At 34.6% G+C, this 27,969-nt stretch overlaps 1 protein-coding gene across 1 annotated transcript in view; it reads right to left on the reverse strand.

The window, feature by feature from the left end:
• The window catches only part of FAF1 (Fas associated factor 1), a 394,652-nt gene that overhangs the window by 107,584 nt on the left and 259,099 nt on the right, over positions 1-27,969 (reverse strand). The window contains exons 11-13 of the mRNA XM_033115190.1: positions 27,565-27,628; positions 26,516-26,597; positions 10,537-10,691 (exon numbers count right to left, since the gene is read on the reverse strand). Of these exons, the coding sequence (XP_032971081.1) occupies positions 10,537-10,691; positions 26,516-26,597; positions 27,565-27,628 (301 nt within the window). The remainder of the gene's footprint in view (positions 1-10,536; positions 10,692-26,515; positions 26,598-27,564; positions 27,629-27,969) is intronic.

A 27,969-nucleotide genomic window follows, 5' to 3' on the forward strand; every position in this document is an offset into this window, starting at 1 on the left:
ACTAAATATATGACAAGGCATGGTTTCTGTCCTTAAGATATGAAGGCTATTTTGGGTTTGATAAATCAAGGCCCTCCCCGCCAAAAAAACATACATGGTATATAACTGGGGCCTAGATTTAGTGGTTCAGACTAAGTGCTGGAGGGAATCAGAGAAGGGAATGTGGGCTTGGAAGTCAGGAAGAAATCTGTGTTCCAAGATGATGCTCCTGGACAGCTATTAGGAGAGGACCCATCTCTGTAGTCCTACTGACTAACATATATTTGTTGCATAAATTGACCAATTCATGCTTCAGTAATGTTTATCTCCACTATGACAATGCTGACCACACAACCTTTCTTTTCCTCTTCCAACTACTTCTGAAAACAGTTTAATAAAGACAGTTGGAATGAACTGTCATGGTTTCCAAGGTCTCTTTCACTGTACTTCCACCCCCATAGGTCATTTGGACCTACAAAATAAGCGGGTGTTGGTCCACAAGGTCATGAGATTCCCTCTTGAGTTTCAGCCTACTGCAGTTTTTACATAATTTCATTCTGTCACCACACACTGACTGAAAATGTGACTTAAAAGAGGCTTAAAATAGCCAAATGTTAAGAGAAAGTAGCAAATACTGCAAACAGCATAATACTGAACAAGATTTTGTGGAGCCAAACAAACCAGATTTTGTCATTTACTAGTCACTTCTTTGGGTAACTTAATCTTTCGAAGGCTTAACATTCTCATATATAAAATGAAGATTATGATACCTACTTTAGAATTGGTCTGTGGATTAATAAATATTACTTTTTTCCTCCCTTTTATTTGCTTCAGAGTTCAAACTGGTTTTTCCGTTCTTTCCCACCATCTCCCCACCCCCCAAAAAACTTTAAGGATATGGCAAAATCCTACAATAAGTTATAATAGCAATCTCAGACTTATATCACTAAACAAGGAGTTATACTTAGCACCATGCTTGGTCCTGTATTGTACTGTTGTGTAACTTCCACAGTATGTATCAGCAGTATCATAAGATAAGATCATGCCCTACTTAGGGTAGAGATTTGAAGATACACATTCATATTTTTTCATGTTGTCATGTCCTCCGATTTTTTTCCAGCTGCAAAATTTGGAGACTTTGTGATTTTATTGTTATATAAAAAAATGTTCAGCATCATTTATTTCAGAGTTTGTTGGTTTCTCTTGGAACCTTGACATTTCCTTATGTATTTGAAAAGAACTACCATTCCCAATGGATAAAAAAATGTGGGAGAATATTAGTAGAAATCTCATACACAGGACAAAAATCTTTAAAAGATAAATGAGCAACAGCACAGAACATTAGCACTTCAGTCACTTATCAAAGCTTTCCAGCAAGAACTGATTACCACCCAGCACTCGACAAAGGCTCACTTTAGACAGTGGATGTTTGACAGAGTTGAATGGACAGGTTGACTATATAGGCTTTTCTTCTAAGCTGTGTACTTATTATGAGTTAGATCATCAAAAAAGGAATATTTGAGGACTATCACTTAAGCTCCCTGAAGAATTACCATTACTGAAACAAAGATTTAATATAAAGCCCTCTGCTTTTACAGGGGATTGATATGAGAAACATCTGTTTAAAATAATCTCTTATGCAAAACAACAGTAGAAAATAATTGTCTATTAGGTTACCTAATGACTCTCAAAGAGAAAATCATGTAATAAAATTCTCCCTTGAATTCACTGCCAGGAAATCTTGAGATGAACTATTCGGCTTCCTTTGTTCATGTAAACTTGCCTCATTTTTTCCTTAGCTGAGGTATGTAGCAAACAAAGTATGTTGAAGAGGACTTTCTTGCTTGGTTCACGTATTGAGGAAAGGAAAGATACAAGGAAGGAGGCTGTTTAGGATGATTCTTTAAATTGTTGCTGTGGCAGACTGAGTTGCTGTTTACAGACTGAGTAAACAACAGATAAATTAACAGATGGCTTAAAAAAAACTTTATAGTTAACCCTCTATTTGGGAATAATATAAAACTATCTGTCACTTTTCTCTATTAATATTAATACAATCAAGTTCAAAGATACAAATGTGTTCAGGAAAGGACACCAAATTTATTCCCTAATGAATTACCGAAACACATAAGAAACAAAATTCCACGTTACTCTCTAATTCCAGACTAAGTTATTTCCTCTTTCAATTTCCGATGGTATATTTAGCAGATTAGATCATTAAGATTACTGGGCACTAAAATCTCTTTGAGAATCTATGTAGACTGACAGGTAATTACTGGAAAAATGTCAAAGGAATCAAATGGGCATATGTCTTATTAAGGAGACCACTTCATGGACGGTATAGATGCTTGACCACTGCACTGTACACCTGAAGCCGAATAATATTGTATGTCAACTATAATTTAATATATATAGTCATGGGATATGGAGTATAGCATAGGGAATAGAGTCAATGGAATTGTAATACATATATATGATGACAGAGGGGCAATAGATTGGGGGAGGGGTGAAATGTCTAACTATTGCATTGTTTTGTACCCCTGAAACTAAAAAAAAGAAAGGAACCAGTTTCCTAGGTGGTTTTATATGATTGAACTAATATGTTTCTTATATAATTTCTCTGAGAGTTTTACTACCAGTATTTATGGAAGAAGAAAATGTGCTACTGATTTAAATGGCATAGGTGATATGATTAGTAAAAATTCTTCAGAAACAACCATGAATATAAAAATTATGAACACTGACAAAGCAGTTAAGAAAATAAATAAATCTCTGGAGATCTTTTCAATTTCAGACAAGAAGAAAAACAAAAGACATGATGGGTATATTTTTAAGAAAAAATATATTTCATTTTGGAAATGTCTTATTTTTAGAATTTGTTTCATTAGATAGCTCATGTTTTATAATCTATATAAACACTGGATCAAGTACTTCTGGCAATCATATTTATTTGAATCTGTATAATCTAAATTACTAGGATATCTAGAATACTCAAAGCACAGAGTGTTTGGAAGAAAGACTAAGGAGAATAGCAATGGAGTAGCAAGAAAAATCAGATCTGATAAAAAACTTACAATGCTGTTTTTATGGATTGTATTATCAGCAGTATCACCTTTGTATTGTTCTTTTCTAACAATAGTTTTCACACAGGCTGTAAAAACACACTGACAACAGTATCAGAGTTCAATGTATATTTCCTGAACAGCATTTATTAATTAATATTGAGGAAAAAATATTTTTACACAAATGCTTGATTCTAATACAATACATACACCATTGGGAAGTTATGATCATAGGAGGTAGTAGTGTGGGAAGTATCCGAATCAGAGTTAAAAAAGGCTTGGGAACTGGTAATTTAAAATTACCTCAAAGAATATTTTTAAAAGGATAGCCTTCTATTTTAAAGAGAGCAGAGAATGTATTATCAACAGTTTGGCCATCACCTATACACAGACTGGCTTGCTCTCAGTCTAAGAGGCCATCACCTTTTATCCTGTTCCTCCTTCCCTTCCTTTCAGTACGATTAGGAAACTACTCACAAGTGCACCCATGGACAATGCTGAGCAGTAATTATGACTTGCTGACAAAGAGATATGAACAATTACTGAGCGCATTTGAAACCCTACACTAATAAAGTCATTAGATGCTGCCCTTGCCATGGTCCTCCTAAAAGCTTCTGAAGTTACAAGAACACACGGCATTGTTTGCAGGGACAATTGCTGCTGGCAGAACGCAAACCTTGAGTTAAACCATGCTGCAAATTGATCTTGACATTCTGTTAAGACCGCCACTAAAAATCAAAAGCAGAGGAGAAAAGGAGAAAATGAGTGGGTAGGATGTAATCATGGAACAGGAGGGGTTCCTCCTCACCTTCTCTCCTCCCTCTTCACAAAACAAACCAGGGAGAAAATGACAAACTCTCCTGGTGTTTTGGAACCTTTATTTTAAAGCATTAATTAAGCCCTTGACCTGGGATGTTTAGGATGACAATACATTTCCTTTAAAAGTACTGGAAGGAAAATGTAGCACAAAGGGAATAAAGCAGTTTGGGGAAAATCATATGGAAGTCTGGCACTGAAGTCTCTCTGGAAAGTCTTAGTTCCCTGGCCACAAAACGTCCATCTGTTTTATCAGCTACTTCTGCAGAATCTGTATCTGCCTAGGGTAGCAGCTGGAAATTAACACTCCCATGCAGACCCCACACCTGAGCTATATTTGCTGGATCAAATGGGAATGCAGGGTTAGAGTAACATGGTCAACCAAGCTTCAGCCAGGCATGAACCATTGACTAGTTTGGAATTAAGGGTAAGCCACTGTGAATATGGCTAATTACTGAGATGGAAAGTGCAGGTGAAGACAGCCTACTGATAATAAGAACTTTAAGTCAATTAACTCTTGCCAAAGATCAAGTAATGCGGAAAACTATCACTGAATATTAAGGCTAACAAGTACCCATCAGCACAGCAGCAGCAGTTTAGTTACTTCAGTTACCTGAAACACTGCACCCAAGGGCATTATGTTCAAAAGCTAATATTGACAGGTGATAGAATGCTGTCTGTGAACACTGGCACTAACTGTATATGCATAATTTAATATACTGCTATGTATATACTACATGCAACCTGTGTTAACTCAGGCACGGTCAGCAGTTCCTCAGGAACTGTTTGCAGCTACTCGGAACACTGCTTAGAAATAGTGTGCAAGGCTTGATTTACAACTTTGTAACATGTACACTGATGTGCGAAACATTTTCACCTCAGGAACTTCTTCAGATATAAGCCACTCATTCTTTGGCACTCATACCTGGCTGATTATCCCTAGTCAAGTCAGTGTTTAAGTTTTCAAGAATTAGATCATCTAAACCAGTACCTATACTGGATGGGCTAATGGAGACATTTGCGTTGTTAGGCCCTCCTGGTCAGAACAACAGATACCCATTAACCCCCTTATTACTGGTAATATTGGTGGTTTACTGTGCCACCTATGTTATGTGGCTTTCCTTGATGAAGCCAACTTCAGCCAAGAACCCACAGCTTAACACTGAGGGCACACATGTGCCAATGTTCCCATGTACCCAGCAGGTGTCTAACAGGTTGAACAGAGGAAAGCAAATTAATGCTTACTGAGCTGTGTTTATGCAGTGTTATCTATATTTAACTCTGATGGTGCCCAAATGTAACTTGCCTGGTTGCTGGGCATAGCTCACCATGTACATGTAGCCAGTCTAGCGCTCTGGTCCTATGGACATGTTTAATCAATACCACCACCATGCAGAAGGCTCAGAGTACCATCCCAAAATGACCCAATTTGAGAGGCCATTTGCTTCAGGGGTATCACAGAGACTTAGTGTGTCTGGGAAAGAAACTCTGGAACCACGGGGTGAACTCATCTAGGTTAAATTTCAAGCCTCTTTCCAGATGGCCTGCAGGTGCCCAGGACACATGAATATAGGCCACAGTATTCTGGGGTGCTGCTGGGCCAGCAGAAGACATGGTACCCAGTCTGAACATTTTTAGTTCATTCTGTAAGGAGAGTTGTTGCTTTTTCAGTCCTAGTAATGATTATGGGGGAAAGGATTACACAATTAGAGGGGGTAATTTCCAATGAAAGAGCAGCATTTCCAATGCTCTTTCTACTACCCAAGTTGGTCATTCTTATTTTTCAATAAGACTATTAGAGACTATTTATTTATCAATATTTTAACACTTACTTTTAAAAAGGCAATGTGTAACACATTGAGATTATAGACATAGCTTCTTTGGGGAGCTAACAACCCAGCAAGGAGATAGACAATAACCATACTTGTAATGAGTGTCATTAATACAAATTAGTGTAGGGATACTATGGGAGCATGTAGAAGGTGCATTTTAACCCAGAATGAGGTAAGAGAAGGTTGGAAAGAGGCAAGGCTTCCTAGACGTGATATCTATCCTGAATTTTAAGAAATTATTTTTTCATAGCCCAAGCATTCGTTCACTATGAATGTATTGTGGTAAAAAATATTTTTATTGTATTAGTTAAATCAGTGATGGTTCTCTACGTGTTACACACATCCAAAAGAATATCTGATCTCTGCTCCACTGTGTTTGCTTGTAAGCATATGCCAATATTGGGATGAAGCATTAACAAAACAACTTGGGATCTATCCATCCTGGTTAGTTCACTCTAATCTCAATCTGATTCAGACCATACAGGAATATATTAGCTAGTAAGATTCTTCTATTTTTTCTTTCCTCCACAATTATGTAAACCACTGACCCTTCATTTAGATACCTAATAATGAGGTTTAAAATACCAATATCCTTTTTTAAGAATAGCAAATATATGCAACCCAATAAACTACGAATGCTGCTAATATAAAAATCTCTGAATAAAAAAAGTAAAATTCCAATTTTACCTATCTGTGTGTCCTCCCTTTCAAGTTCTTCCCTGGGCCCCTTACGCAGAGTAACTCACTATGAAGTTCATATTCTCAAAGCATTTTGTACAGAAGTCATATTACATACCGTGTTTCCCCAAACTTAAGACCTAGCAGGACCATCAGCTCTAATGCGTCTTTTGGAGCAAAAATTAATGTAAGACCCGGTCTTATTTTAACACAATATGAGACCAGGTGATATGATATGATATGATATGATATGATATGATATGATACTGAGTCTTATATTAATTTTTGCTCCAAAAAATGCATTAGAGCTGACTGTCCGGCTAGGTCTTATTTTGGGGAAACATGGTATTAGCTCTTATGTCTGTCTTGCCTACTAGATTAGGAATGTTTGGAGCATTATCACTGTATCTTTTTCAATTTTTTATCCTCAGTGCACAGCACCTTCCCTGGTTCATAATGAATATTCAATAATGTTTACTCAATGAATAAACATGAAGGAAGATACATCTTTCTTAAGATATTTTTTAGCCACTTCCAAAAGTGATTTATAGGATCTCCTTGTTTACTATTATCTATCTGTTTTTAGTTTTCATCTCTTTCATTTACAGGTATATCCAATTTGTTGTATCAGGATCACTGTTCTGATGCACATTTAGGAAATTATATCCTCTAGTACCTCTCAAGACCAATAAGGGCTTTCTGCGTACTGCTTGAAGAAACAATGGCCCTGAATTCTAACTAGACATGGCATCCAACAAGACTGTAGAGAGTTTTCCAAGAAAGAAACCTCTATTTTGATATACAATACTGAAATTATAAGCAACATTCTTAGGTGGACTTGGATACAATGCATTCATTTGCCAAATGCTTACTGAGTTTCTTCTAAAATTTTGTGAAGTGCCTTGTTTAATGAGACAAATAAAATGAATAAGCACTTCCAGAAGATTACAATTTAGTGAGCACATACACTGTAATAATCATTATAACTAAAGTTTTATGTCTCAGTTCATATTTGGAATATTCCATGATCAATCTAGAAATTTTTCTAATACATTTTTATACAGATATAAGTTGGGTAACTTAAGTATTCAGCTTAAAAAAGAAAGTTATTACCATCATTTTAAAGGTGGGAAACCCAAATCATCAACATCACAGGACTGTATAACAGGGGCATTCCATAAAAATCTGATTCTAGTTTATTAGTGAAATGAGAAACTTTAACTTATTAAAGCAACTGACATTCTAGTAACCCTACCAAAGTATTCACTTAGTCCAATATCCTTCACTTCTACACACGAGAGATTCACAGTAAATTGTGGAGGACTAATGCTTCTGTAAACTTACTCGGAGTATTTCTTAAGGAAAAGTAATTTGCTTGGCAAGTCCCTTCCTATCTTGGGCAATGATGTCCCCCTGCTATCATATCAGGGGTAGTCCCAGAAAACCATTAAGGAAGCATCCAGACTAAATAGCGTACAGGCTCAGGATTCTCTAAATTTATAGTAGCCTCAACTAGGAAAGCCAGATATGGGACCAGACAAGCCATCGAGCTGGAATTTATTGCCGAACTTTTACATTTGTCATAAAAAAAAAATAAAAATCACAGTTAAAAGGAAACCCACTGTAACAATCTCTTTTGTGATGCCTAGAAACCTCTTCCAAATTTCCATATATTAATCTGTCCCATTTTAACTCTCTGGTAATAGGCAAATGATGGCACAACAACGTTTGATATATAGCTCACTGATCAATAAATATTAGTGTAGCAGTCTTCTACTGAATTGAGAGTAAAAAACTTTGAGGTTTTGTTATTCAATGTTAACAGCATCAAATGAATGGTGCAATCAATTTTTCATGACAAACACCTTTGGATAAATGTGGTGATAAAAATCCAAGAGATCACAGAGATGGAACTCAATTAGATAATTTTATTTAGATGAATCTATGATAGGAGGCACAGAAATTGTAGCTAAGCTAAACCCTTTTTTTACGGGCAATGAATCAACCCAATTAATTAATTTTCTTACAATTCCATATATCATAAAGAAATCTACTTTTACTCTCTTTTAGGAATATGCCATTCCAATGAATTTTCATCTGTTTGTAAAATGTGTATTTTTCCTTTTGCTTTAACAGTAATAATGAGGGGTTGTACACAAAAAATAGCTATATAATTTTGTAACTTTGTAGAGAGAAATTTAATACTTTACCTTAAAATACTCTTTAATTTGTAATATGGATAGAATGTGATTTTGAATAAGAATGTCAAGTATCTTAAATTCTAGAAATCGTTACATTCTCTTTCTCCCCATGGCCTTGCTTGTTTCTATAAATGTTTATTAAATTGAATTCCTAGATATTTTTATTTTCAGTCTTTAATATCACTTCTTTGTATTTTCATGACAGTAATTTAATAATGGGATGTCACATTTTTAAAAATGTAGATTGAAATATCCTATCATACTTCATTGTCGGTCCTGCAATCCATTGAGAAATAGCTCTAAAGCCTTAAACAAGGCCTTTATTTTGTGTTGTAAACGAGTGTCATAAGGAGTTAATAGGACACAGCTGTACTGGCTCTTTCTAATAAGCAGCTTCTGTCGCTTTGGTCACCACAGGTGTCTCTGTAACCTGCAAACTCTTATTACTAGTGTATCAAAGTTGTGCTACTTAACAGACTTCTTTAGTAAAACATAACAAAGCAATTACATGGCTGTTGATTGCCAGTCATAAAAAAAACCCTCAAACACTGTTTTTCAAAAGAAACTACACTGCAATTTTTTGTCATTGTAAAATAAAAGGAACTAAGGAATTAAATGGAGGATAGAACAAAATAACAGCAGGTAGCCCGCTGAACTTAGCCACTACAGATGGTTTAGAAATAGTGTTTCCTTCTCCATCAAGTTGTGGATAAAAGGAAAGGAGGAGATTCCTTACTGCCAGTGAATGGCAAAAGATTTAGCCAAGTCTCCAGTCTATGTATTTTGCCTCATGAAAGACCTTCGATGCTGCATTTTTATCTGTTTTTGGCACTGCTTTTCATCACCTTTAACTGAGTATGAATAATAGCCTGATTTAATTTAAACAAATACAGGTGCTAAAGGTTCTTTATTTATGTATAACAGGGAACATTTCCAAGGCAGATCGAAGTCATCCTATGAAATTCCCTAACCATTTGCTTAAAGAAATGAAGTATTAGATGAAGAAATTGCTTCAACATTCTTTTGCTTCACATTTAAAGGAAGAATCATCTTTCTTTTCAAATTCAGATTACATAAAACAAAGTCTGAATGATGAGCAAAAAGTCAGTGAGCCATAAAATAATAAAAAGACAAATCAGATGATTTAATTTCTAATTGTTCTATATAATCATTTAAATTAGGTAACTACAACAGGCTTGCCTTGAAATGAATTAATTTAATCTCCTTGTTCATAAACCAGCAGCCTGTGATTACGATTGTGTTAACACACCCAAAGTAGCATCATGGGATGTTATGGCCAATTGTGTAATTAAACATAATGAAATATATTTCAGATGGGAAACGCAAATAGGCAAAATATGAAGAATTATTCATCACTTGCAGACATCATGATTAACAAACTAAGTAAATTTATCCTGACAGCTAGAAAAGGGATTTTTTTTTCCTATTGAGAATATAGATGTGTGCAAAAGAATGTGTGCAATAAAGCGATTACATCAATTAGCATATGCTAGAGTTAAGCTATTACCAACTCCACTGGACTGGTCCAGAATGTCCCTCCTTCTTCACTGGAATTATTAAAAAATAAACTTACTACTAGGATTATATGTTAGACTTGCCCTGTCTTTTCCGAACATTATTAAAAAATACTTTCTCTACATGTTTAACACATGACAACATTAGAACATACAGTACACAGCAATGTAATAACACCTGTCTTAATGCAAAAAGGTGGGAACAATGTATTTTGGTTTTGGTTTTTGGGTTATTCTTGAATTTAAGAAATCTTTATCAGTTAAGGAATTCATAATTGTAAATAACTGCATATGTTAGCTACAACAAATAGTTTGTATCTAATTAAATATAATGATAGAGGATGAAAATGTCTATGATGATAAGAAACCAAATACAATGATGACTTTTTTAAAAAATAGAAGCCCAACTGTAACTTGTGAACAACTAGATTACCTTGCTCTGTTGGCATCCTTTGTCAGATCCCAAGCCCAGGTTATAAAATTTTGACTCAGATAAGAGACAATAGATTCAGCACAAAGCATTTGTGAGCAGAACACGTTGGTTAATACACTTTCATCATGGTGGAGGTAGATAGCAAGAAGCTTTCTCTGAAAAGAAAAGAAAAGACTGATGAATTAAAACATAAACTAATGTAAGATTTCTCGAATTCTGGAAAGGTATAATCAGTTGATATAAACAGCAAAGATAAAAATTAATGCTTTTCCCTAAAACAGTACCTGACACTTAGAGTTCCTAAAGCATTTACTAATATGAATAAATATGCTTCCTTACACTCTAAAAAGGCTAGGATGATTATATTCCATTTTACAGACCACTGTCATAAATTCCTGTTAATAAATGCAAGCCTATCTCAAGCAGAAATTGCAACCAAATTGCATTTTCTTTAAATAAAACGGATTCACCATTCTTCATATTTAACACATACTTTGTGTAAAGGGAAAATTAATTTTGAACTATTCAACTATACAGAGAAAACAATACTAATTAAGATTGGATGCCAAAATCTCTTACGTATTTTTAATGTTTTTAACCTGAACACTGAATAGTCTTTTCTACTTGAAAGGAAAAGGTCTGAAATGTTTTGTTTTAGTCCTACAGGTAATTCCAAAGTCCTTAATGTGTTCCCATATTAAAGCATGCAACATTTAATCGCCATTTGAAAGGACAGAAAATGTTCACTTCACATGAATTCTTTCTAGTTTATATTTCGGAAAATGTCCAGTGTAGTTTCTCACATGGAAAATTATTTCTTCCCTTTTGCCTGATAAAACTTGCTTTCAATGACATCATTTGCTGTCTTAAAAGTGTCCTCGGTTATAGTTGAACATTCAATTAAATAATTGAAACTAAAAACTAAAATTGAACAAATAAATTGCAACATCAGCTTTAATAACAACAACGATGATTAAAGAGCCTGAACTGTTATTGACTAACTTCTTGGTGCTGCCTTGTAGAAGAGCTGAGTGTAAGAACAGTCAGTTAGCAGGAAATGAAAAGATAAAATTTTATGGTAAAGACAATGTACAAAACCAGTCTGTGAAACCTGGGCAAAGGAAAATTTCGAGTAAGCTTAGGATCTTTCCCTTCATATTAAATAAGGATTTGATGATAATAAAAAAAAAAGGTGGGGGGATACTAAACAAAAGAAGATTTATAGAAAAATATAAGGCTCATGTTGATGAACAGTTAATGAAATCTGATGGATTTATCTGATGGAATTATCCTGATAAATAATCCAAATTATAATAATGAATAATAAAAAATTTAAAAAGTAATCATTAAAATGTTTTCTCCAAAGGTAAACTTTGTACTAGATGAGCATAGCCAGAGGTACACAGGTAGATTAAGATTCCAAAAGCATCTACTATGAAGAGGGGCACTGTTGGTTACACACCCATTATCTACTTTAGCCCCCAACCTAAACCTACAAAATATTCTTAACTTTATTAGTATATAGCATATGAGGAAACTTACAGCATATGAGGAAAGCTGACTTGTCCTAAATTCCACAACCAGTACAAGTAAGTAGTACAGTTGGGATTGGAACCCAGATTGAGTGACTCCAAGTCTAGTGTTCTTTCTTTGATAGTAGCAGGGAAATCAACCACACTGTAGGAAAGGCTTAGAGTGCTCATAGAATATGAAGATTTCAGACTGGCCACCACTCACACATCAGTGCTTCTGGGGCCTCAGAGACAACACTAGCTGCTTCCATGCTTCAGGTCTTTTATTCATTCATTCAACAAGCATTTGTTCAAATATTCCTTGTTGCAGGCCCAGCAGGAAGCAGTGGTGATAAAATGGAGAGTAAGAAAGATTCAGGGTTCCTTCATCTTTACTGAAGTCTACAGATAACAGGAGTTGGCTTCTAGGAAGTTTGTAATCAGATACATTGTTGTAGAGATACTTATCTGGTAAATTCCTACTCATCCTTTAAGGCTCCAAGAAAATGCCTCTATGAAACCTTCCCTGATTCCCTCAGGCAGTTAAGAGTTTCCTTTTCTGGGCCTCTATCTCTTCCCATTAGTATTGTAATTGTTTCCCAAGTTCCCCTCTAGACAAAGTCTCTCAAGTGTGAAGACTGGGTCTCTTTCAGGCTTTGCATCCCTAAGCGGGCATAGGTCTCAAAATGTTGGATGAAAGAAACTCGAATGCTGATTTCAATCACAGATTTCAGAAATCTGCTGTTTTAGGAAAAGGAACATGAACCTGGCAGCAGTAACAAATTCAGAGTTCCTCTTCTTAGGAGCTCTCTAGCTGAATAGACAGAGGGATGTCAACCACTAATTCTATTTGATCGTATCTCAGCAACTACACTTAATGAGACACTGGGAACAAAAGAGCAGTCCACTTTTAAATCAGCATATTTCTAACCAAACAATGGCAATGGTTAAATCTTTAAAATGCCTATTTTTCTCAAGAACACTGCAATGGAACATTTAGACTTTGGGAAAGAGATTAGCAATTTACATTGCTATCTCACTGATTTAATTTAAATGCTCTTCCAAACCAAACACATGTGCCGAAGAGGCTACTAAGAAACCCAACATGCAGAGTTCCCTATAAGTGCAGCCGACAGTGTTGACTGAAACTAAACTTGGAAATCCAGGACACTAATGCACAATATCAAGCAATAAAACAGCATCTCTTTGGCAATATTTAATTTAAAAAAGAAGAAAGAGGCAGGCGAAGATCAGGCACTGTCTGTTTTGGAGGATCAACCATTCTGCATTTCAAAGCATTGGTCCCTGCAATATCCAGGTTACTGTGCTAGAATCTCGACTATTATATCGCAGTTGTGAGAGGGAGGGCAAAGATGTGTTTACTCAGTGATTAGGCCCTTAGAATAAGCCTCTAGCTCCTAGAGAGACAGCTCACCACTTATTCATTTGGGCCAATTCACAAAGCCTAGGAAGATTAAACATCCATGCTGAGAAGACAAGCGAATGCAGACGGTGAAAAAGAAATAAAAATTCTTTAAAAACTCTGAGATGACTTCATTATTTTTCCACAAGGAAACTTTAGGAAAGTGTTTAGTTAGAGAAAAACCCACATTGACCTCTCTCTAAACCCTTAATCTTTTCTTTGTGGTGGCTTTGCTTTGTGGTAAGCTACTGGCTCGCCTCGCCCCTCTTTTCACTAGTAGCTGAGAGAAAAAAGGCTCTGGAGAAACAGTTTTCGTTCCAGGGACACAAACCCCTGACACTGTTAAACATGAGATGCCAGGAAAACACACTTAAAAAAAAAAAATCTCACTTTAAGCTCTAAACTGTGAGAAAGGAAATGATAAAAAGAGTATCAGAAGAGGATCTTCAGGCTGGGGGCACTCCCATAGTAGCTTTCAAAAAGGGAAACAGAATAATCTTAAAATAATCTTTTCTAACATAATAAACTTTTAACAAAAATTTTCTTCTGTTATTATGATAGTAATAAGAAAAATATAAAGACTCTTAATAATATGCAGATACTACTAAATTCAGCTGCATAAATCTCTGATTAAATTATAGGAATGACTGACTGAACCCCAGATTCAGATTTCTGATTATTTTACTGAGCTCAATTAAATACAGGCCGAAACAGTGAGAACTGGGTTCAGCATATCAGAAAACTGCTTTTGTGAAGAAAGGGCATCTAGTACATAGAAAAAGCCTAAGAAAATGTTTTATTTTCCATTACTATAACCATTTTTTCCTTTGGCCCATTAATAATTTAGTTCAATAACATTTGCAGAGTGCCTATGTGTTAGGCATTGAGAATATAAAAATGAATAAAACAAAATTCTCTGGTGCTCAAGAGTTGGCGGGAGGGTTGTGCATGGGGAAGCAAAAATTTAATTGCAGCACCATATGATAAGTGATAAATTGGGGCATTAAAAACACTCTATTTTATTTGTCTTTCTAATTTGGTCAAGAGTGTGTAAGTCTGGTAGATGACAAAAGTCAGCCGCACAGCTACACTCTCCTCAGACATCCTCTTTGCGATCTAGGTTTTGGTAACACAGTGTAAAGGAAAGTCTCCTAGTTTTAAAGTAACAGAAAGCCCTGTGCTGCTAAACCCGGTTTTGCCAGTGGCCAGCTGTGTGACCGTGGGCAAAATGGTCACTGTAAGGAATGTGGATAAAGCAGGTCAAGTTTATATTTACAACGCCTGGCCCACAGTAGGTGCTGAATAAAATGTAGCTGAAGATTCCTATCGGACGAAGATTCTGGGATCATCCATGCAAAACAAAAGCTTTGAAAGCAATTCCAAGAGAAATGATAGCCATGAAAATGTATTAAAGATCACGTAGCTTTAATACAATTTCTCCTACTGGCAGCATTCAAATCAAAGACCTAAGGTACTAGGCTGATGTTTAGGAAATGCCAAGCTGACAGCAACCAACGTGACTTGGCCTTGAGCTTCAGTAGCTATCATGTTTAGGACCTTGCATCACAGAAGCACAGAACACACAGCTGGAAGAAATGAGCTGGCTGTGTCTCAAAATAAGCCAGGCACAGAGCAGACACTCAGAAAATATTTGCTGATGGACTGAAAAGGAGTTGTCTAGTTTCTTTCTGAGTTCCAGAACACTCATAATCTGTATGTTCAATGATTTTAAAGTTGATATGACAAATAACTTCTAGAAATGGCAGTTAGTTCATAGTTTTCCAGTATGAGAATTAAAATAAATTTAAAATAAAGCCATTTGTGTACATTGGGACCTGACTTTATTTCTCCCTTTCCATTTCCCTTCTTTTCTGTCATCATTATCATTGCCATAATGATCAGAATCATCATCACTATTGTTGGTTTTGTTTTTAAGTTTGGAGATGGTTTTAGATACAAACAATTGACACTAATACAATACTCATTTATCCTTTACCTAGATTTATCAATTATTAACATTTTGCCACATTTGCTCTATCATTCTTGTTATGCTTCTCCCTGAAACATTTAAAGTTGCACACGTTATGACACCTCCACCCTAAATACCTTAGCATCTGTCTCCTAAGAAACAAGGACATTCCCTTATATAACCAAAATCTTTGTCACACCCGAGACATTTAATATTGTTATGATAACATCATCTAATATAGAGTCCATATTCAAATTTCTCCAAGTATCTCAAATGTCCTCTGTTGCTGTTTTATTTATAGTTTTAAATCCAGGCTCTAATTAGGATCCGTCCAGTACACTGTCCACTTCCATAATCCTGTTCCTGTATATGGATGGTCATATGTCCAGCCCAGCATACAATCGTGACTCAAGATAAGTACTCGATGAGAATAGACGCAGTGCAGCATGAAGCCATACTGTTTGGGTTCAAATTCCTGCTTTGCCAACTCCCTGTTGTATGACCTTGGGAAAGGAAAGCTACTTTACTTTTGTGTGCCTTGGGTGCTACACAGCTCTGGAGGTTAAGAAGTCCAATACTTTGTTTACAGGGGGATGGTGATATGAGTGCTACAACAGAGGTGGTCCTAGGGTCTAGACTGAACTTCAGATTGGCTGCTTCCTTATGAAGGTGATACTTGAGCTGAATTTTAAAAGCAGGTTATAGTAACTGATTCTTCGTGACTTGAGCTGAATTTTAAATTTAGGTGATAGTGAGGGAAAAAGAGTGAAAAAGAAAAAACAAAGAGAAAAGTTTGGCAAAGGCCCAGTGATGTCAATGGCCCACTGTGTTTGAAGAATGCCAAGGCAGTAATTTTTGAAGAGAGAAGAACCACAGTGCAGATTGATTTGTGGAAAGAATCATGACACTTTGCCTGTTTTGGATGCCAAAGCTAAGCTTGGGGACCAAAGGGCAGCAACCAACTAGAGAGGTTCCAAAAGGAAATAGTCAGCTACTGAAGATGAGGAGATGCCAGGATGGTGTCTTTTTCCTCTCACTTCCCGAAGCAGATATGGGGGTTGCACTCTGAAACCTTGAGGACACAGGTGTATTTGAGTCTCACATAGGGAGAACTCTTATATAGAAGTCACAGGTCAAACAAACAAACAAAGAAACAAACGGCCTGAAGTAAAATCAAACTCTCTTCATAAAATAAACTGGGCATAGAGCTTTATCAGTTTTCATTATTCAGACTGTAATACTCAGGTCATGAAATATCTTTGAGGAAAACAATATGTGACTAAAGTTTTTACGAATAAGGAGAAGCACTTACAGCAAACTGTAGAGAGAGAGCAGGCTCTTTGGGGAGGCTGACAGAGGAAGTACGGAGGCAAGAAAGTAGGCAGTTTCAGGCCAGACCAAAGATCAAATCTCACTAGTTTTCCAGTGCAACAGTTAGGAGCAGTAACAACTACTGGAAAAGCAGTCACATGAAAGAGCAGGCAGGATTTTTCTGATCCTCTTCTCTTCTGAGAGGGATAACTACCCCTAGTTAACGACAGGCCTGTTAAACGGGTGGAACAACAGGAGTGTAATGTGAGGTACCTACTTCGAAAGGCAGTGATCAACAAACACTCCCTTCTCCCACGTTTAGGCCACAGAGGAAGAGAAGAAGAACCAGTAGCCTGTCTATCTTATTTGTTTCCATATTCTAGGGAATGGGGGAACCATAGCAATAAAGCATTGAAGATAAGTTAACAGTAATTTTTCATTAAAATATATTGATAATAAAGCATTCTTCCTGAAAATCACAGGAATTCCAATGATTGTGGGTACATTTGTTCAGTAACTTTCTAGTACTGTCAAATACTGTCTGGAAGATTTCCAAGTAGAATTTGTAAATTATAAAAAGCTAAGCTGAGTTTAAGCATACAGAATTATAGGAACTCTCTTCCACTCATTTAATAGGCGTGACACAAACTGTTAGCAGTCCCTAAATATTGTCCATTTCTTCCTTAGTGAGGAAATCTCATTTATTTTTTAAGTTGGATTAATGGCTGATTGAAATAAAGAATACATTTCTCAGCCTCCCTTCTAAAGCAGTGTGGCTAAGTTCTGGCCAATGTAAGCAGAAGTGCTAGTTTGAGCTCTGGTAGTCATACTGAATCAGGGTATAACCTGAATTGCACCCCACAGTGGAACAACGTAATAGAAGGAACCTGAATTTCTCACTCTGTGATGCGCCATACTAGCCCTGGGCAGGCTACCTCTGGACTTCCTGAAGGGAAGAGGGAAATTAACTTCTATTTTGTTTAAGACGTTAATTTTTATTTTTTTGTTACAAGTAACCAAACCCAATCCTAACTCTTACAATTGGCTATCTAAAAGAAATTCTTAGTCATACATAAAAATGATAGTCTATAGAATGTTCTATAGAAAAAATCTTATGGATTTTTTCTTCAGATCAAATCCATAAGATCTGAAGAAAAGTTAGGTTGGTGCAAAAGTAAATGCGGTTTAAAAGGTTAAAAATTGCAAAAAACTGCAATTACTTTCGCACCAACCTAATACATTTATAGATTAGTTCTTGGTCCATCAGAAAGATGCTCACAGCCCAATGGGCCCCGAATTATACTTTAAGGGATTATAACTGCCACTGGCCTAAGGCAAATGATCCAACTGGTCATTTAGAAAGCTCCATCTTGTTCATCTGTTAGTGAGAAGAGAGGAGGGGACCCTATTCTCAGAAGGTCAAGCAGAAACTGCGATTGGATGAAGGCAAAAGATGACATGGAGGTTGCTATTCAGTGTGCATCAAGTTTAGACTTTATGCAAATATCAGGGAGAGCCTTCACTACTAACATGGGGTCCAGTCCATCTAATATCCATACCCAGAGAGCCTATTAGGATTTGTAATAGTGCAACAATGAAGTGTACATCTACCTGAAAGGCCAAATTACATATATTAAAAACTCAATAGGATGGTTGAAGTCATAGTAAGTGATTGGTTCAGGTATTTTTTATAATCCATGTATCTATTTACATATAAACATAATTTTTACAACATGTAAGGAGACATACTATATATACTATTATGCATCTCACTTTTTTTCACTTAACATCTTGCACAACATTCCACATCAATATACATGAAGTGGCTTCATTCTTTTTAATGGTCACATAGTATTCCACTGAATGAAAGACATTTAAGGTATTTCCAATTTTTTGCTATTATAAACAATGTTATAGTAAATGTCCTTTTATTTATCTTATTTCTCATGTTTAAGTATATATGCAGAAAAAGTTTTGCTATCATGTTAGGTGAAAATGATATGTTAGTGTAGTTTTAATCTGTATTTCTTGTATTATGGGCAGTATGAAGCACCTTCTCATATTTATGAGTTGCCTTACTTCCTTTTCTGTGAAACATCTGCTTATATAACTTGCCCATACTGGGCTGTTGTCCTTTTCTTATCAATTTTTGGGGTTCTTCATAAGTGTATATGCAAGAGAAATTAAGTTTCCAATATCTTTAATAAAGATACTATGTACTACTTAACATTAAAAATACTGTGATATTCTTAATACAGTTATTTATGAGACTGTAAATGACAAGGCGAATACAAAACTATAAATGACTGTAAGTGACAAGGCAAATACAAAACCAACAGATTCTACTGAAATGCTTCATAGAGGAAAGAAAGGCCAGAACACATAGTGTAGGTCTATGACAAAAGCAGTGTTATTCTCTTCTGTTTTGTTAGGCATTCCAAGGAGAGTGTGGGAGAAACAGGATACTAGAAGATACACATATATAAATAAGTACACAAAAGCCAACAGGCTGTAAAAATTAGGAGCTAAAGTTTATAAATTACTTTGTGCTATTACTGTACTATGATCTTCTAATCATTGCCTGACACTCCACAACTACACATGTACAAATATACACAGTTCCACAGTCTCACTGCCACCAAGTTCTCTTCAATCCATGCTACCAAACTGCTATCACATTACCTATTCCTGTATAGTCATGTGCTGCTTAACGACGGGAATACATTCTGAGAAATGCATCGTCAGGCTCCTGATTTTCACAGCCTGTTAGCTTTTGTGTACTTTTTTATATATGTGTATCTTCTAGTATCCTGTTGTTAGGCAGTGGTTAGCTTTTGAAAGTTTTTGAAGAGGGTGACACTAATAGCTGTTCTATAGTCATGCGCTGCAGAATGACATTTTAGTCGATGAACTGTATATAGGACTGTGTATACTGTATACTCTAGGTGTGCAGTAAAGCGGGCTATCTAGGTTTGTGGAAGTGCACTTTTACTGATAAGTATACATATTTGAAGATTTTTTAAAAAATCCCAGTTAAAAGTAAAAATATTTAATAGTGGTTATATTCAAGCATAAAATTATGTGGGAACTCATTTTCTACTTTAAATGCATCTGTATTATTATTATTATTAGTCTGCAACAAATATTTTATTTGTATAATGAAAACGTACTTTAAAAAATTATATTAGCATCTTATTTCTTATCTAACACATGTGGGCAGGATACTATCCTAGCTGTCATATAAAATTACTCTAAAAACACTGTCTGCCTTTAAGGAATTTAAATTGAAAAGAAAACAAAAGACAAGAGGAATAGACTGGGCATATTTGCCAAAGCACAAATAAGTTTGTTGGCCTAGTTTTTCTGGATGAAGGCGTGCTGGAAACGCACTAACTATAGCTGTGGCTTCAGATTTGTGTAGAATTTATTTTTCTTAAGAAACATTTATCAGTGATGGTATTTAAATTACTTTTAATAATAGGAAGTAGAAACAGTACTCCTTTAAAATGGACTGATTAAAAAAAATAAATGTAATAAACAATAACAGGCACTGTTAAAGCAAAGCATTCATTTTAATGCTATAAATACTCATAGAGGTTCTCAAAATTCCTTTCTGGAATGTTCCTACAGCTAGTTCATGAATTACATGAGAAAATCAATTTTGTTATTTTATAAACATTTCTCAAATTTGTTCCAAACTGCTTAGTTTGGAACACTTATAGGTAGCATCCCATTTAACCCTTAAAACGACCATATAAAGTAGATATTATCATCATGATCATCTTTTTTTTCTCTCCCCAGATTAGAAATAGGCTTAGTACTTGTTTGGAGTTATTAAGTGGGAAATCAAGAATTGAGCACGGGTTTCCTTATTTTATGTGTAATATTTGGAAACGGCACTGGGTCTGAAATCAAGATCCAAGGAAGCGTAACAGAATTACTGATATCAAAGCCCAGGCTCCCAAGGGGATGCTGGGAAAGGAACAATCCTTCACGTGGGAGATAAACCCTGGCACTGGGATTTTTATTGCTGTTGATTTTTAGTTATTACAAATGTCTAAATCATTCTCGGGTAATTTTTTTGTGAAGAGAATTCAGGGGTAGCAGGAATGAAAAGAGGGGAGGTTATAAAGAGAAAAAGAAACTTTTAAAAGGAAACTCCCAGGGAATCGTGATGTGGCCAGTGGTAACTCTTCTGCAACTTTAATTAAGGAGGCTAACCATTGCTCTCACTTATCTAAGGATAAAATACAAGCTTCACTCAACAAATATCTTTTAAATGTTAGGCAATGCTGGGAATCAGCCGCTTCCAAACCTTGGCCCTGGCTGATCTTCCCAGCCTCATGTCTTGCATGTTTTTTCCTTTCTTAATTTTTTGGTTTGTATTTCCCTCACTTTAATCATCTTGTCTTTGCTTTAGACCATTTTTGTTGTTAATAATTCTGCTATTTGCCTAAGTTATTAGTCATCTCATAAGATTCAGATAAGAGGTACCTCCTCAAGAAATCTCCCTGAACTTCTCAGGTAGTTCTCCGCTTTGCTTCTATGTTATACTATATAGATCTGTTTATATTGTCTTATCTTTCCCACTGGATTGAGTATCTCAAGGGCAGGAAACCTCTATATACCAGGTGGCATGTGATAAATATTTATGGTCTTCAACTGAATGAGCATCCTTAATAGTTAAGGGAAAAAGAGAAGAGGTCATAAAACTAATCAACCCGCTGTCAAAAGTCAAAACTTTGTCTCAATATACTTAAACACAGAACTTAGAATACCTGTTTTACTGAAGTTGGAGCTCTGCTTTGGACAGTATTGTAAATTCCTCATGAAAAAGGCAGAAAGAACTAAGAGTACTACTCTCACCACCAAGTGCTTTTAAATGAAATCAGTTTGAAGCAGTTTTCATTAAGATGGATTGAATGTGGCATCGTGAGAAACACTTTATCAAATGTAGTGTTTTACTTAGTGATTAACTATATACCAGTTGATGAAGCTCCCCAAATCCTTTGTAATCCCACCACTCCAATAAACATTTAATGAGTATATAAGTTCAAAAAGCCTAGCAGAGGATTTAAACCTTCAATCTTGTTTTTATTTACTCTTGGAACTCAATTTCTCACTTCAAGTAAAGAATGCTGGTGCCTGAGGCTCATCTGTTGCCCTGGTAAAATTAATGTGCCTCCCGCAGTTTAAATTAAACGTGATATTTAAGATGAAAGAAATTTAGTAAGAATGCCACAGTATCGGTCACACTTGCCTTAAAATATTTGAACATCAGCAAATTGTTTTCTTAAAAATGATTCATTCAGAAGTTTTAAAAAACAGTATTGAAAAAGATTTATTTAACTCTCAAACCTGGGAAGGAGATATGAAGTTTGATAACTGAATCCTTCGGTACAGCAGTTAGCATTGAAAAGTGAGGTATGATAGTATAGTATGAAGCATACTTACCTGGGTTGGAACACCTGAGCTCTTATTTGGCCTCACTACTTAGTATTTACGTATCTTTGGGCAAGTCATGTAACTTTTCTGAACTTCCTCATCCCTACGATGGTAATGTGATATTATATGTCCCTATTTCACTGGTTTGTTCTGGGATTCAAATAAGAGACATATAAATATATATATGAAAATGTTTTATAAACCATAGAGCACCATATAAATCTGAAGGTAATAAATGTACCTGCTTAGATTTAATTTTGAATAATTTATCCATCATGTGGGTAAATTTTACTTAAGTTTACAGTAATATAATACACAATGCATAAACTGTTGATCTTTAATTTAGAAAAGAGAAATGAGGAAAGAAAAAGCCCTGGACAAGGGGAGAAAGATAAAGACAGTTTAGGAGTCCAAAGAGGTCAGTGGATTTTGGTATGAATCTAATATGAAACAAAATATTTAATTATATGAGCCAATGATTTTCATCTGTTAAAAGACTTAAGACAGTAATCAAAAACAAAAAATCAATTGTTTCATTAGAAACCCCTAGAAATTGATAAGTAAGAGTTTATGCTCCTCTGGGGAGCATCAGTCTGAATAAATCCAAATGCCAGTTTATTGTATCAGACACTTAGTAAAAGTCCTTTTTTCTATTATGTTCTATATATTTAAACAAGTTTCTTCATTTAAAATTATAATGTTTAAGGTATACACAGTGTATCTTACAGTAGCTTCTTAAGTGAGATTTAAAAGATGTCTATACCTGTTTTGGGAGTTACAGTTTAAGTTACAAAAGGCCCTGACATTTTCCAGTTACTTCAACTGCTTAGCAATCTTGCTAGAAAGAAGAAACAGACATATCCCAAATACAATCTTATCAAAGAATGAATTGAAAAATAATAAATTATTTTAAAGCTATAATTAGTACTCTTTCAAATATGTTTCTGTCCAACAAGTTATTTAAATATAACAACATGGCCATACTCCATAACCATTAAAAATCCTATTATAATAAAGTATTCAGTATTACTTACAAGGCATTCTTGCAAAAAAATTTGATCTGAATTGAACATAGCTTTTAGACTTAACATCCACTTCTCAGGAAATATGGAGATGGAGGTACAAGTTAAATAATATCAAGGAACCAGCACACAAATCCAGAATTTGGAACAATGTGTAAGTCATTTAGCATGATTTCTTCACAAAGTGAATGTCATGAAGAAAAAAAAAAGGAAGAGGGAGTGCCTTCTTAAAACAGATTTAATAAATCTAACAACCAAATATAATTTATCATCCTTGCATGGATCATGGTTAAAAAAAAAGACAGTTAAAGAGACATTTGGGGACAATTGGTGAAGTTTGAGAATGTACTGGATATTAGGGAATTATTGTCTTGTTAATTTTGTTACATGTGATAATAGAACTGTGATTATGTAAGAGAATATCATTATTTTTGGAAAATGCATGCAGATATTTTTAGGGGTAAAATATGATGTCTGTAATATACTTTGAAAGGTTTAGCAAAAAACAATGAATATACAAGGGTATCCTAAGTGTTTTTGTTCAGTTTAAGTTTTTATTATTATTATTATTAGTTTCATGTGTACAAAACAATGCAATAGACATTTACACCCCTCACAAAGTGACAACCCCCCTTCGCCAATCTACCACCCCTCCGACATCGCACACAGCGGCCACAGTTCCACTGACCCCATTCCCTGTGCTGCATTCCACATCCTGTGACCATATGTGTGTGTGTATATATATATATATATATATATATATGTATGTATATATTATATATATATATGTATATATATATATATCTATCCACAGTCAACACCCATCACTACTCAGCTTCAGCTTCAGGTGCACACCACAGCGGTCAGGCATCTACACTGTCCATGAAGTGATCTCCCCAATAAGACCATCAGATACCATACAAAATCTTTACAACATTATTGATTATACTCCCCAAACTGTCCTTCATATCCCCGTGGCAATTTTGTGATTATCGATTTTGCTTTCTAATCTCCTCACCCTCTCCCCCATCCCTACCCCAGTTTAAGTTTTAATAATTTCAAACATTTAACTGCTTGCTACAAACTTAAATAAATCATATGAAACTTTATATTTCTTTTACACTTGTTTGTTTTTGTAAATTTGAACAATAAATTTTAAATTTATTTTCTGTTCTAGTCAATGTTTACTATTCCAATCAGAAAGGAACTAAAACATAAATTATCATAAAAAATTTATTCAACAAAATCATATTTAAATAATTACAAAAATGTAAGTAATTAAATTTCAAATGCTGCTATTTTAGAAGTGAGTAGCAGTTAAACTTTTTTTTTTAGCAGTTAAACTTTTGAAGTTATTAAGGCTTAAAACTCTAATAAACTTTTAAATGTGCTATATATAGAAGCAAATATGGCAAAATTTTAGTAGTTATTAAATCTAGGTAGGCATAGGGAATTTGGGTGTTACTGTATTATTGTTTTACTTTTTCTGTATTAAAACTGTTTAAATAAAAAGTTAAAATGTAATTAAGAAAATAATATTAAAAGGTGAAAATAAGGTGTTTTAACAAAATTATTACATGACTAAATTTTATATTAAGTACGTATAAATGTACTCATTGAAATATAGAATAAAAATTATGGAAACAACATATATCATAAAGTTAACCACTAATCTGTGTTAGAATATTTTCTTTTTGCTTTTCAATATTTCCACCAACCTGTACTTATGGAAACTATACACATGTATTATCATAAACATGTATTTCTTTAAAAATAACTACCATTTTATATAGATTTAAGAGTTTTTAAAAAACAGATGCTTACGACCGCCTTCATAATGGGCTATTCCACTATTCTTAGGATAAAGAACAGTTTATGCTTATATTTCTTAATCTGCTTCATTAAACTGTTAATGATAGCTCTAAGTTTGATCACTAATTATTGTCTTGGAATTCAATTTTTAAAATTTGTTTAAAACAAATTTTTCTTTAGGTCAGAGTATAAGAGACTAGAAACTAACTAGAAACTACAAATTTCAGAGGCATCCTTGAATTCTCAAAATCCTTGTACTCTTTCACCCATTCTCAAAATTCCTTGTCTTCTTTAATTCCAGTAACTTAACTTTCCCTCTATTCCTTCTACATACTATTCCTTCCTCTCTCATTTTTCCTTCATTCATTAAACATATAGAGTATTTATTATATATAGGGATGTAAGATACACAGTCACTGCTAAAAAAGAAAATGAAGTATCTTGAGAAGATATATACACACACACACACATGTGTGTATATATATATATATATACACACACACATATATATACATATATATATATATATACATATACATACATACACACACACACAGAAAGGGAGAGGAAGGGAAGGAGAGAGAGACGGAATGAGAATAGATAATTACAAGCAATGTGTTAAGTGTAACAACAAGATGAGTAGAGGGTATCACTGCAAAATACCACAGGAGGGGGTGCAGTCAATGTGAGAATAGTGGAAGAGTCAGGAAAGGTTCAGTGTCACAGAAAGAGCAGGAGTCAACCAGGTAAAGAGCAGGATGAAAGGCATTACTGACAGTGGACAGCATGAAAAAAGAATAAGATAACGGAGAAATACAAATGGTACACTACTGCTAGATTTATTAAGTGTAAGGCAGGTAATGGGAAGAGCTGAAGCTGCACAGATAGGCAGGAGCCCGATTACTGATATCTCAACTGCTGTGTCAACATATAAATAGAGTGACTACACAGAACCTTCTTGCTTAAAATGTACCTTCTCAATTCGTGTCATAAACATCAATCTACTTGATTTCAAGACCATAAAAGTCCATTTCTCCATTGAAGGAAGAATCTTTTTGTTGTCTAAAGTGACTTTCGGGGAAAAAGTATTGCAAGTTTTAAATATATACTACTAGATGGAATAATCATTTTGGGAAAAGACTGAAGGACAAATCCTTTAGTAAGAAACTGTCAACCATGTAATGAAACTGAAAAGAACACAAACAAGTAGACTGGTCCTTTCTAAGCATGTCCATCTTTATTTTTTTTCTTACTAAAATCCCTGTTTCAGAGACTGACAAGGCCTTCTGCAAGAGTCAACAGTACCATATCATACTACTGCCCACCTGAAATGGGCATCTTGCTGATGATTAGGTTAGTAAATGAACCGCAAACAAAATTAAGTCTTCAATCTGAAGAAAACCAGAAAACTATAAGCATTGCCTCAGGCCTGGTGGTAAACCTATGGGATACACTTTTTAATCAGAAAAGGTAAGATTGCACTTACATCTCGGGCTTTTACATAGAAGGCCTCTTGAAAAGCAGCTTCTAACGAGCCAATAAAAAATACAGGATGGCAGTCACCATATCTATAGGAAAAATTATGTCTATTAATTAAAATTCATTTCAAATTTACTTCAAAGTTTCACAAGTCTAACCAATGGCTTAAGTAAATGTCAGGGCTAATGTCTCTTAAGAACAGACCAAACATTAAAACATTTTTTTAAAGGCTTGGGAATGAGCTTCATTAGTTTTTGGAATTCTTCTTGGTCTAAAGTGATATTTAGAACACTGGAATTTTAAGTACATCTAGCAAATGTATTTAATAAGTGCCACAAAACCATGCCATTTATAAGTATCAAGTCCTGGTTACCCACTTTCATAAGATTTTCCTAGTTATAGTGGCCTTAATCTTCCATTTTAGTTCATTTAGTCTGGAAGTCCAACAGAGAGGGAAAAAATGGTATCCTGCAAAGTTTCCAAAATATAATATAACATCAGAAAATAGAACTAAAGAGAACTATTTACATGAAATTTTAGGGTTAAGTATTTAAATTGTCTTTGCTTAAACACCTTAAGAGAATCTCAGATGCATACAGAACATGTTATAGTAGACTCTTAAAAGAAGAAATGCTAAATGATTTAAAAACAAAAATTAAAAGAAAAATTCAGTAACATTTAAAATTTTTAAATTATCTTTTTATGTAATATTATTGTAAAGGATATTTCATTTGTCCTAGGATATACTAAAAAGTAGTATCCTATAATCTAGTCCTTTGGGAATACAGTCAAGATATTAAATTAGTGATACATTTATTATGCTTCAATAAAGATATAGAAATAAGATGAATATATCTCTGAAGCGGCATAAATGGTTTACTATTATCTGGCATTGAATACTATGTGTTTCTCTATCAGGAACATATAGATTGATAAATGTATCCTTTGACTATTTTAAGGAGAAATTAAAAACAATCAATGATTATAATTGCTCCAGAAAAATCACAGTAGCATTAAAAGAACATCAATTTTATACAGTTAATGTCCTAACCCTACCTTGAAGAGAACTCTGCTGTAAATTGTAATAAGGCATCTCCTTCATTTTCTGCGTTTTCTGGCACTAAAAAACAAACAAAAGAAAAAACAAAAACAAAAAAAACAAAACAAATAGACACAAAAAACAAACCACATAACATCTAATCCCACATATAAGAAATATATTTAATCAATAAAGAGGAAATAAAATTTTAGCTTCTGTGATATATCTGAGGAGACATTTTAACTCGATATACATTGGATTTCATCAAACCTTAAAATAGAAACTTGGAAAAATTCCAAGCTCATAAATTTTGGAAAAACTGACACAATTCTGCTAATAAGCATTTACAATACGTGCCAGACATCAATTAGGATTTCAATGTTTTATTGAAATGACATCTTGTGACTATATTATGTAAAAAG

The sequence above is a fragment of the Rhinolophus ferrumequinum genome, chromosome 9, assembly GCF_004115265.2.
Source record: "Rhinolophus ferrumequinum isolate MPI-CBG mRhiFer1 chromosome 9, mRhiFer1_v1.p, whole genome shotgun sequence".
NCBI classification, from domain to species: Eukaryota; Metazoa; Chordata; class Mammalia; order Chiroptera; family Rhinolophidae; genus Rhinolophus; species Rhinolophus ferrumequinum.